Raw genomic sequence first — 12,658 nt, forward strand, 5'->3', positions numbered from 1 at the left:
CCCAAACCCCAACCCTAACCCCTAACCCTAACCCTAACCCTAACCCTAACCCCTAACCCTAACCCTAACCCTAACCCTAACCCTAACCCCTAACCCTAACCCTAACCCTAACCCTAACCCCTAACCCCTAACCCTAACCCTAACCCTAACCCTAACCCTAACCCCTAACCCTAACCCTAACCCTAACCCTAACCCTAACCCCGGGTCAGTCCCTAACCTTAGATACGAATTTGGAAGTCTGCCATTTTGGCCCCTACATCGCACCAGGGGCCTTCAGGAAAATTATCAACCACATCATTGGACTCAGGGGGACCCAGACTTATTTTTAAGGGCCTTTAAAACCTAAAAAAAAAATAAAAATTATGGTGTAATTCAGAAAACTGCCACCAGATGTCACTTAACTTTGACTTTCCCCTAACCTCCAAATAAAGCCCCTAACTTCACTTCCAAATTCGTATCTATTTTGTATGCATTCAAATAGATAGGAATTTGGAATTTTTTATTTCTGGGGGCCTGGTTTGGACCAAGGGGCCTCTGGAAAACATTTGGCTCCAGGGATGCCTACACTTATTTTTGAGTGCATTTAATCCTTCAAAATATGACTAAATTTGGGATGAAATTCTGCCACCTGCCACTATGTCAATCCCCTAACATCACTTCCAAATTCATACCTATGTGAATGTATGCAAAATAGATATGAATTTGGAAGTGTTTTTTCTCTGGGGGCCTGGTTTGGACCAAGTGGTCTCTGGACAATTCTCAATCACACCTGTGGCCCCAGGGGTGCCTGCACTTGTTTTGGAGTGCATTTCACCTAAGAAAATATTGCCATCGACGTCAAGTTTTTTGGACAAACACTGGCTGGTTCTACCATATTTGGAGCCCAATGGCTCCTGTTGCAAAGACTCCAGGGCCTTTGCCCCTCTGCTGAGATTCAGCTTTGATATTCATCTTTTACACCCATTCAGATACTTGCAAGAATGGATGCAATCCCACTCCCCATGCAGGTGATGGGGGGGGACAGAGTGTAAACTTGCTTCCAAATTTATATCTATTTACAGTGAAAAACCACTGACTTCCAAAACTGTATCTACTAACGCCGACTTCCAAATTCGTATCTATTTACATTGAAAAACCACTGACTTCCAAATTCGTATCTATTTACATTGGACTTCCAAATTTGTATCTATTTACATTGAAAAACCACTGACTTCCAAAACTGTATCTGCTAACATTGACTTCCAAATTTGTATCTATTTACATTGGACTTCCAAATTTGTATCTATTTACATTGAAAAACCACTGACTTCCAATACTGTATCTATTGACTTCAAATTTTTATCTATTTACATTGAAAAACCACTCACTTCCAAAACTGTATCTACTAACGCCGACTTCCAAATTCGTATCTATTTACATTGAAAAACCACTGACTTCCAAATTCGTATCTATTTACATTGGACTTCCAAATTTGTATCTATTTACATTGAAAAACCACTGACTTCCAAAACTGTATCTGCTAACATTGACTTCCAAATTTGTATCTATTTACATTGGACTTCCAAATTTGTATCTATTTACATTGAAAAACCAGACTTCCAAAACTGTATCTGCTAACATTGACTTCCAAATTCGTATCTATTTACATTGGACTTCCAAATTTGTATCTATTTACATTGAAAAACCACTGACTTCCAAAACTGTATCTACTAACGCCGACTTCCAAATTCGTATCTATTTACATTGAAAAACCACTGACTTCCAAATTCGTATCTATTTACATTGGACTTCCAAATTTGTATCTATTTACATTGGACTTCCAAATTTGTATCTATTTACATTGAAAAACCAGACTTCCAAAACTGTATCTGCTAACATTGACTTCCAAATTCGTATCTATTTACATTGGACTTCCAAATTTGTATCTATTTACATTGAAAAACCACTGACTTCCAAAACTGTATCTGCTAACATTGACTTCCAAATTCATATCTATTTACATTGGACTTCCAAATTTGTATCTATTTACATTGAAAAACCACTGACTTCCAAAACTGTATCTGCTAACATTGACTTCCAAATTCATATCTATTTACATTGGACTTCCAAATTTGTGTGTACTGACACTGGACTTCCAAATTTGTAGCTATTTACATTGATTAATATGGACTTAATTGTTAGCTATTGATATTGACTTCCCAATTTCTATTGATATTGGAATAATGTACCCTGTCCCTCTCTCCCACATAAAGTCAACAGAGAGAGGGCTCATTCAACTAAGAGTTAACATTTCAAAACAGAGAGAAGAATCACAACTGTTAAACTTGGCATAAAAAAGGTGCCATTTATTTATTGAACTGCAACACAGAAGGCAATTTTTGTTGAACTGGTGTAAGAAAGGTGGCATTTATTTATTGAACTGCAACACAGAGGGCAATTTTTGTTGAACTGGTGTAAGAAAGGTGGCATTTATTTATTGAACTGCAACACAGGGCAATTTTTGTTGAGCTGGCATAAGAAAGGTGGCATTTATTTATTGGACTGCAACACAGAGGGCAATTTTCATCGTCCTGGAACAATCGGATACAGCACCACTTGGAACACGAGGACATGGGTGCAATAGGGACACCGGATGGCTCCGATGCCGGCTGGAAGTACCGAATGGGGACTAGTTGGAAAAAAGAAGACAAAAAGGGAAAGTTTTCCATTAACACGGAAAATGCAAATTAAGATGTATTAAACCTGACTTCCAAAACTGTATCTATTAACATTGACTTCCAAAATTGTATCTATTTACATTGAAAAACTAAGACTTCCAAAACTGTATCTATTAACATTGACTTCCAAAATTGTATCTATTTACATTGAAAAACTAAGACTTCCAAAACTGTATCTATTAACATTGACTTCCAAAATTGTATCTATTTACATTGAAAAACTAAGACTTCCAAAACTGTATCTATTAACATTGACTTCCAAAATTGTATCTATTTACATTGAAAAACTAAGACTTCCAAAACTGTATCTATTAACATTGACTTCCAAAATTGTATCTATTTACATTGAAAAACTAAGACTTCCAAAACTGTATCTATTAACATTGACTTCCAAAATTGTATCTATTTACATTGAAAAACTAAGACTTCCAAAACTGTATCTATTTACATTGACTTCCAAAATTGTATCTATTTACATTGAAAAACTAAGACTTCCAAAACTGTATCTATTAACATTGACTTCCAAAATTGTATCTATTTACATTGAAAAACTAAGACTTCCAAAACTGTATCTATTAACATTGACTTCCAAAATTGTATCTATTTACATTGAAAAACTAAGACTTCCAAAACTGTATCTATTAACATTGACTTCCAAAATTGTATCTATTTACATGTAAAACCGCTCACTTCCAAAACTGTATCTATTAACATTGACTTCCAAAATTGTATCTATTTACATTGAAAAACTAAGACTTCCAAAACTGTATCTATTAACATTGACTTCCAAAATTGTATCTATTTACATTGAAAAACTAAGACTTCCAAAACTGTATCTATTAACATTGACTTCCAAATTCGTATCTATTTACATTGAAAAACTAAGACTTCCAAAACTGTATCTATTAACATTGACTTCCAAAATTGTATCTATTTACATTGAAAAACTAAGACTTCCAAAACTGTATCTATTAACATTGACTTCCAAAATTGTATCTATTTACATTGAAAAACTAAGACTTCCAAAACTGTATCTATTAACATTGACTTCCAAAATTGTATCTATTTACATTGACTTCCAAAACTGTATCTATTAACATTGACTTCCAAAACTGTATCTATTAACATTGACTTCCAAAACTGTATCTATTAATATTGACTTCCAAAATTGTATCTATTTACATTGACTTCCAAAACTGTATCTATTAACATTGACTTCCAAAACTGTATCTATTAACATTGACTTCCAAAATTGTATCTATTAACATTGACTTCCAAAACTGTATCTATTAACATTGACTTCCAAAATTGTATCTATTTACATTGAAAAACTAAGACTTCCAAAACTGTATCTATTAACATTGACTTCCAAAATTGTATCTATTTACATTGAAAAACTAAGACTTCCAAAACTGTATCTATTAACATTGACTTCCAAAATTGTATCTATTTACATTGAAAAACTAAGACTTCCAAAACTGTATCTATTAACATTGACTTCCAAAATTGTATCTATTTACATTGAAAAACTAAGACTTCCAAAACTGTATCTATTTACATTGACTTCCAAAATTGTATCTATTTACATTGAAAAACTAAGACTTCCAAAACTGTATCTATTAACATTGACTTCCAAAACTGTATCTATTAACATTGACTTCCAAAATTGTATCTATTTACATTGACTTCCAAAACTGTATCTATTAACATTGACTTCCAAAATTGTATCTATTTACATTGAAAAACTAAGACTTCCAAAACTGTATCTATTAACATTGACTTCCAAAATTGTATCTATTTACATTGAAAAACTAAGACTTCCAAAACTGTATCTATTAACATTGACTTCCAAAATTGTATCTATTTACATTGAAAAACTAAGACTTCCAAAACTGTATCTATTTACATTGACTTCCAAAATTGTATCTATTTACATTGAAAAACTAAGACTTCCAAAACTGTATCTATTAACATTGACTTCCAAAACTGTATCTATTAACATTGACTTCCAAAATTGTATCTATTTACATTGACTTCCAAAACTGTATCTATTAACATTGACTTCCAAAATTGTATCTATTTACATTGAAAAACTAAGACTTCCAAAACTGTATCTATTAACATTGACTTCCAAAATTGTATCTATTTACATTGAAAAACTAAGACTTCCAAAACTGTATCTATTAACATTGACTTCCAAAATTGTATCTATTTACATTGAAAAACTAAGACTTCCAAAACTGTATCTATTTACATTGACTTCCAAAATTGTATCTATTTACATTGAAAAACTAAGACTTCCAAAACTGTATCTATTAACATTGACTTCCAAAATTGTATCTATTTACATTGAAAAACTAAGACTTCCAAAACTGTATCTATTTACATTGACTTCCAAAATTGTATCTATTTACATTGAAAAACTAAGACTTCCAAAACTGTATCTATTAACATTGACTTCCAAAACTGTATCTATTAACATTGACTTCCAAAATTGTATCTATTAACATTGACTTCCAAAACTGTATCTATTAACATTGACTTCCAAAATTGTATCTATTTACATTGAAAAACTAAGACTTCCAAAACTGTATCTATTAACATTGACTTCCAAAATTGTATCTATTTACATTGAAAAACTAAGACTTCCAAAACTGTATCTATTAACATTGACTTCCAAAATTGTATCTATTTACATTGAAAAACTAAGACTTCCAAAACTGTATCTATTAACATTGACTTCCAAAATTGTATCTATTTACATTGAAAAACTAAGACTTCCAAAACTGTATCTATTTACATTGACTTCCAAAATTGTATCTATTTACATTGAAAAACTAAGACTTCCAAAACTGTATCTATTAACATTGACTTCCAAAACTGTATCTATTAACATTGACTTCCAAAATTGTATCTATTTACATTGACTTCCAAAACTGTATCTATTAACATTGACTTCCAAAATTGTATCTATTTACATTGAAAAACTAAGACTTCCAAAACTGTATCTATTAACATTGACTTCCAAAATTGTATCTATTTACATTGAAAAACTAAGACTTCCAAAACTGTATCTATTTACATTGACTTCCAAAATTGTATCTATTTACATTGAAAAACTAAGACTTCCAAAACTGTATCTATTAACATTGACTTCCAAAATTGTATCTATTTACATTGAAAAACTAAGACTTCCAAAACTGTATCTATTAACATTGACTTCCAAAATTGTATCTATTTACATTGAAAAACTAAGACTTCCAAAACTGTATCTATTAACATTGACTTCCAAAATTGTATCTATTTACATTGAAAAACTAAGACTTCCAAAACTGTATCTATTAACATTGACTTCCAAAATTGTATCTATTTACATTGAAAAACTAAGACTTCCAAAACTGTATCTATTAACATTGACTTCCAAAATTGTATCTATTTACATTGAAAAACTAAGACTTCCAAAACTGTATCTATTAACATTGACTTCCAAAATTGTATCTATTTACATTGAAAAACTAAGACTTCCAAAACTGTATCTATTAACATTGACTTCCAAAATTGTATCTATTTACATTGAAAAACTAAGACTTCCAAAACTGTATCTATTAACATTGACTTCCAAAATTGTATCTATTTACATTGAAAAACTAAGACTTCCAAAACTGTATCTATTAACATTGACTTCCAAAATTGTATCTATTTACATTGAAAAACTAAGACTTCCAAAACTGTATCTATTAACATTGACTTCCAAAATTGTATCTATTTACATTGAAAAACTAAGACTTCCAAAACTGTATCTATTAACATTGACTTCCAAAATTGTATCTATTTACATTGAAAAACTAAGACTTCCAAAACTGTATCTATTAACATTGACTTCCAAAATTGTATCTATTTACATTGAAAAACTAAGACTTCCAAAACTGTATCTATTAACATTGACTTCCAAAATTGTATCTATTTACATTGAAAAACTAAGACTTCCAAAACTGTATCTATTAACATTGACTTCCAAAATTGTATCTATTTACATTGAAAAACTAAGACTTCCAAAACTGTATCTATTAACATTGACTTCCAAAATTGTATCTATTTACATTGAAAAACTAAGACTTCCAAAACTGTATCTATTAACATTGACTTCCAAAATTGTATCTATTTACATTGAAAAACTAAGACTTCCAAAACTGTATCTATTAACATTGACTTCCAAAATTGTATCTATTAACATTGACTTCCAAAATTGTATCTATTTACATTGACTTCCAAAATTGTATCTATTTACATTGAAAAACTAAGACTTCCAAAACTGTATCTATTAACATTGACTTCCAAAATTGTATCTATTTACATTGAAAAACTAAGACTTCCAAAACTGTATCTATTAACATTGACTTCCAAAATTGTATCTATTTACATTGAAAAACTAAGACTTCCAAAATTGTATCTATTTACATTGAAAAACTAAGACTTCCAAAACTGTATCTATTAACATTGACTTCCAAAACTGTATCTATTAACATTGACTTCCAAAATTGTATCTATTTACATTGAAAAACTAAGACTTCCAAAACTGTATCTATTAACATTGACTTCCAAAATTGTATCTATTAACATTGACTTCCAAAATTGTATCTATTTACATTGAAAAACTAAGACTTCCAAAACTGTATCTATTAACATTGACTTCCAAAATTGTATCTATTTACATTGAAAAACTAAGACTTCCAAAACTGTATCTATTAACATTGACTTCCAAAATTGTATCTATTTACATTGAAAAACTAAGACTTCCAAAACTGTATCTATTAACATTGACTTCCAAAATTGTATCTATTTACATTGAAAAACTAAGACTTCCAAAACTGTATCTATTAACATTGACTTCCAAAATTGTATCTATTTACATTGAAAAACTAAGACTTCCAAAACTGTATCTATTAACATTGACTTCCAAAATTGTATCTATTTACATTGAAAAACTAAGACTTCCAAAACTGTATCTATTAACATTGACTTCCAAAATTGTATCTATTTACATTGAAAAACTAAGACTTCCAAAACTGTATCTATTAACATTGACTTCCAAAATTGTATCTATTTACATTGACTTCCAAAATTGTATCTATTTACATTGAAAAACTAAGACTTCCAAAACTGTATCTATTAACATTGACTTCCAAAATTGTATCTATTTACATTGAAAAACTAAGACTTCCAAAACTGTATCTATTAACATTGACTTCCAAAATTGTATCTATTTACATTGAAAAACTAAGACTTCCAAAACTGTATCTATTAACATTGACTTCCAAAATTGTATCTATTTACATTGAAAAACTAAGACTTCCAAAACTGTATCTATTAACATTGACTTCCAAAATTGTATCTATTTACATTGAAAAACTAAGACTTCCAAAACTGTATCTATTAACATTGACTTCCAAAATTGTATCTATTTACATTGACTTCCAAAATTGTATCTATTTACATTGAAAAACTAAGACTTCCAAAACTGTATCTATTTACATTGACTTCCAAAATTGTATCTATTTACATTGAAAAACTAAGACTTCCAAAACTGTATCTATTAACATTGACTTCCAAAATTGTATCTATTTACATTGAAAAACTAAGACTTCCAAAACTGTATCTATTAACATTGACTTCCAAAATTGTATCTATTTACATTGAAAAACTAAGACTTCCAAAACTGTATCTATTAACATTGACTTCCAAAATTGTATCTATTTACATTGAAAAACTAAGACTTCCAAAACTGTATCTATTAACATTGACTTCCAAAATTGTATCTATTTACATTGAAAAACTAAGACTTCCAAAACTGTATCTATTAACATTGACTTCCAAAATTGTATCTATTTACATTGAAAAACTAAGACTTCCAAAACTGTATCTATTAACATTGACTTCCAAAATTGTATCTATTTACATTGAAAAACTAAGACTTCCAAAACTGTATCTATTAACATTGACTTCCAAAATTGTATCTATTTACATTGAAAAACTAAGACTTCCAAAACTGTATCTATTAACATTGACTTCCAAAATTGTATCTATTTACATTGAAAAACTAAGACTTCCAAAACTGTATCTATTAACATTGACTTCCAAAATTGTATCTATTTACATTGAAAAACTAAGACTTCCAAAACTGTATCTATTAACATTGACTTCCAAAATTGTATCTATTTACATTGAAAAACTAAGACTTCCAAAACTGTATCTATTAACATTGACTTCCAAAATTGTATCTATTTACATTGAAAAACTAAGACTTCCAAAACTGTATCTATTAACATTGACTAGCAACCAAAGTATGTAATGATGCAGATTCAAATCAAGGCCTTGCAGATTTCATAGCACATGCAGAGTATTTCTAAGTCACAGTTAAAGAAAACTGCACTCACCAAAGTGGATTTGTGGCCGGGTCATGTTTGACTCTACCGAGAACTTTTCCCATCTTTCTTTGACCCTCCATCCCCTGCTTTAACGACTGGAACGGGGCTGGTTGGTCGACCACCTGGCTGAACGTGGTACGGGCCCTCTTCGGGCTCATGAAGGGACTGCAGTGGTGGTGAGTTTTGTTCGGCATCAGGGCTGCTTTCGGTGGTCCACCCCTGATTCTTGGCAGAACCTTTGACCCGTCTCGGCAACGTTCTGTAGTCCGGTTGGAGGACCGGCCCTTCTGCTTCCCCAGTCTCTTCTGCATCAAACCAGTTTGACAGATCAGAAAGCGTTTTATAGCGGCGTGATGGTCCAGTGGTGTTTACGGTGTCTTCCTCACCCACTTTACGATCCGGTTTAGGGCCATCCGGTTTGGTGTTGTTGTTGGCATCCCCATCAGGGGCCTGCTGTTTGGTGGTCTGGCTGGCAGCCCCCTCACTCATCTTAACCGGTTCCCGGCCCGGTTTGTCCGGACTCGTTTCCAGGCTTGTGCTCGATAAGGTGCTCGTGTTGGTCGACGAGGTATTGGGGGAGTAGGAGGAGGCAGGGGATGGTAGAGGGGTGCGCTGACTCATTAGACCTGTGGGGAAAATGGCTGGTGGGAGAACAGATTTAAGTCTTCAAAAGAACCTGTTGGCAAAGTAGCAGAGCTCAGTATCTGGAGGATGTCCGGGCCAGAACCTCTGGACATATAACTTCCAAATTCGTAAACATTGACTTCCAGATTCCTATCTATTGACATTGACTTCCAGATTCCTATCTATTAACATTGACTACCAGATTCCTATCTATTAACATTGACTTCCAGATTCCTATCTATTGACATTGACTTCCAGATTCCTATCTATTAACATTGACTACCAGATTCCTATCTATTAACATTGACTACCAGATTTCTATCTTTTACAATGCCACTTCAAGTTGTCCTTGCCTGGACCCGGGAGGTGCCATAAAGGACATCTGGAGGACCTGACCCAGGAACAGAGCTCTTTTTCTGGGCATGAGGCTCTGCTCCGGGGGCCCAGAGCTCCAGGCTGAGGTGAGGAACTCTTTACCCGGGAACAGAACTCTTTTTCTGGCAGGAAGCTCTGTTTCAGGGCCTGGAGGTCCAAGCTGAGATGAGTATCTGAGTGTGAAGACACACAACTCAGCTTGGACATCCAGGGCTGTGTCTGGAGCAATCAGCAGACGAACAAAGTAGTCATAGAAAGTGTTGCAAATGGCAGGCCACATAATTAAGCTACTAGCCTGCACATGGCCTGCTCAGGCTAGCACGTGGCCTGTGGCAGCCAAACAATATGTTCAAAGTATGGAAAAACAGACAAAACTCACCTCCAATGTCGTCCTTCACGTCCAAATTATTCCTCTCAAGTCTTGTCAGGATGTCAGGGGAAGTGTTGGCAGTGTGGCCTGTCCGTCTCTGGCTCCAGACAACGTGCCGTCTTCTGCTCCTCACCATGTGCTCGGCTGACTGAAAAGGGGAAGTGCTTACTCTCCTCCAGGATGTGACCCCCCTCCCTCCTGTGTGCAGACGGGTGACTCACATTCACCACCTGCTGGTGGGAGGACAAAATGCTCTTTGCTGCAGTATTGTGAGGACCAATAGGGTGCCGATGCAGTTCAATGGGGGGCTAGAGGGGAGTGCTTCACCCAGCCCCTAACCTCACTTCCCAATTTGTATCTATTTGTATCCATTGAACAGATACAAATTTGGAAGTAGTAGTCATACTGCACCTCTTGGGCTGCTCAGAGGTCAGAAAGTACTCTTTTTTCCCCTGACAAGCTGGCATTGAGATTTTTGGAGGCCCCGGGTTTCCAGTGCAAGTGCCACAGAGGACCCGTTCCACTGCATTCTAGACCCACTAGGGCACCTCTACCAGGAACCGAGGTCCCGTGACCCCGGGCCCCTCCCCCACGATATTACCGGCCCAACTTTGGGCCCTCACATCTCGGCCCTGAGGCCCTGCGGGCCCCAGCCGAGGACAGGACTCAGAGGGACCCTGGAGCACTACGAGCCAGCATTGGTTTCATCCAAACACTCAGCTCCGTGTACGAGCTACAGGCCTGCAAAGTTTGGCCCCTGACAATTTTGGAGCCCTCTAGATCCCAAACGAAGGCCTCCAGGTCCATGGTTTTTCAGATTTTTTCTCATCTCGGGGGGCCCTACCAGGAGCCTGGGGCTTCGTGGCCCTAGGCCCCTCCCCCGCGATATTACCGGCCCAACTTTGGGCCCTCATATCTCGGCCCCGAGGCCCTGCGGGCCCCGGCCGAGGACAGGACTCAGAGGGACCCTGGAGCACTACAAGCCAGCATTGGTTTCATCCAAAAAACTCCACTCCGTGTCTGAGCTACAGGCCTGCAAAGTTTGGCCCCTGGCAACTTTGGAGCCCTCTAGATCCCAAACGAAGGCCTCCAGGGCCATGGTTTTTCAGATTTATCATCATCTCAGGGGGCCCTACCAGGAGCCTGGGGCCTCGTGGCCCTAGGCCCCTCCCCCGCGATATTACCGGCCCAACTTTGGGCCCTCATATCTCGGCCCCGAGGCCCTGCGGGCCCCGGCCGAGGACAGGACTCAGAGGGACCCTGGAGCACTACAAGCCAGCATTGGTTTCATCCAAAAAACTCCACTCCGTGTCTGAGCTACAGGCCTGCAAAGTTTGGCCCCTGGCAACTTTGGAGCCCTCTAGATCCCAAACGAAGGCCTCCAGGGCCATGGTTTTTCAGATTTATCATCATCTCAGGGGGCCCTACCAGGAGCCTGGGGCCTCGTGGCCCTAGGCCCCTCCCCCGCGATATTACCGGCCCAACTTTGGGCCCTCATATCTCGGTCCCGAGGCCCTGCGGGCCCCGGCCGAGGACAGGACTCAGAGGGACCCTGGAGCACTACAAGCCAGCATTGGTTTCATCCAAAAACTCCACTCCGTGTCTGAGCTACAGGCCTGCAAAGTTTGGCCCCTGGCAACTTTGGAGCCCTCTAGATCCCAAACGAAGGCCTCCAGGGCCATGGTTTTTCAGATTTATCATCATCTCAGGGGGCCCTACCAGGAGCCTGGGGCCTCGTGGCCCTAGGCCCCTCCCCCGCGATATTACCGGCCCAACTTTGGGCCCTCATATCTCGGTCCCGAGGCCCTGCGAGCCCCGGCCGAGGACAGGACTCAGAGGGACCCTGGAGCACTACAAGCCAGCATTGGTTTCATCCAAAAACTCCACTCCGTGTCTGAGCTACAGGCCTGCAAAGTTTGGCCCCTGGCAACTTTGGAGCCCTCTAGATCCCAAACGAAGGCCTCCAGGGCCATGGTTTTTCAGATTTATCATCATCTCAGGGGGCCCTACCAGGAGCCTGGGGCCTCGTGGCCCTAGGCCCCTCCCCCGCGATATTACCGGCCCAACTTTGGGCCCTCATATCTCGGTCCCGAGGCCCTGCGGGCCCCGGCCGAGGACAGGACTCAGAGGGACCCTGGAGCACTACA

The 12,658-nt window shown here is 36.9% G+C and overlaps 1 protein-coding gene across 1 annotated transcript; it reads right to left on the minus strand.

Annotated features, from left to right (window-relative positions):
• Positions 1-2,398: 2,398 nt before the first annotated feature.
• LOC306768013 (uncharacterized protein) lies at positions 2,399-10,824 on the minus strand. Its single transcript, XM_079256211.1, has 4 exons — positions 10,521-10,824; positions 9,529-9,783; positions 9,152-9,447; positions 2,399-2,668 (listed from the first exon to the last, which is right to left on the minus strand). Exons 1-3 carry the CDS (start codon positions 10,645-10,647, stop codon positions 9,185-9,187), a joined length of 645 nt encoding a protein of 214 aa, XP_079112337.1. The 5' UTR covers positions 10,648-10,824; the 3' UTR covers positions 2,399-2,668; positions 9,152-9,184.
• Positions 10,825-12,658: the final 1,834 nt, after the last annotated feature.

This window comes from Telmatherina bonti (genome assembly GCF_933228915.1).
Source record: "Telmatherina bonti genome assembly, chromosome: 17".
NCBI lineage: Eukaryota > Metazoa > Chordata > Actinopteri > Atheriniformes > Telmatherinidae > Telmatherina > Telmatherina bonti.